At 45.1% G+C, this 346-nt stretch overlaps 1 protein-coding gene across 1 annotated transcript in view; it reads right to left on the bottom strand.

Moving 5' to 3' along the window:
• The window catches only part of LOC119838899 (probable ATP-citrate synthase subunit 1), a 45,036-nt gene that overhangs the window by 7,526 nt on the left and 37,164 nt on the right, over nt 1-346 (bottom strand). Inside the window, exon 16 of the mRNA XM_038365043.1 lies at nt 5-144. Within this exon, the coding sequence (XP_038220971.1) occupies nt 5-144 (140 nt within the window). The remainder of the gene's footprint in view (nt 1-4; nt 145-346) is intronic.

The raw sequence follows: 346 nt of genomic DNA, 5'->3' as shown, positions 1-346 counted from the left end.
TCACCGGAACAGGTGCCGATGCACCAGGCGACCATCGGCTTGGTTATGAGCCCGTCGCGTATCGCCCGGCACACGTGGTACTCCTCGACGCCGCCCACTTCGCCCAACAGCACTAGCATTTTCACATTCGGGTCCGCCTCGAATCTGTTTGTGAATGAACGAATGAATGAATATTTCTATACATGAGCAACACAGGCATTACCAGACTTGGAACCGCTTCAAATCTGTTTGTGTGAATTAATTAATTAATTAATTAATCCAACTAATTTTATAAATGCGAAAATTTGTCAGGATGTGTGTGTGTGTTTGTTGCTCTTTCACGCAAAAACAACTGAACCGATTGCAA

The sequence above is a fragment of the Zerene cesonia genome, unplaced genomic scaffold (assembly GCF_012273895.1).
Source record: "Zerene cesonia ecotype Mississippi unplaced genomic scaffold, Zerene_cesonia_1.1 Zces_u006, whole genome shotgun sequence".
NCBI lineage: Eukaryota > Metazoa > Arthropoda > Insecta > Lepidoptera > Pieridae > Zerene > Zerene cesonia.
This window is presented reverse-complemented; position numbering and strand designations above follow the sequence as displayed.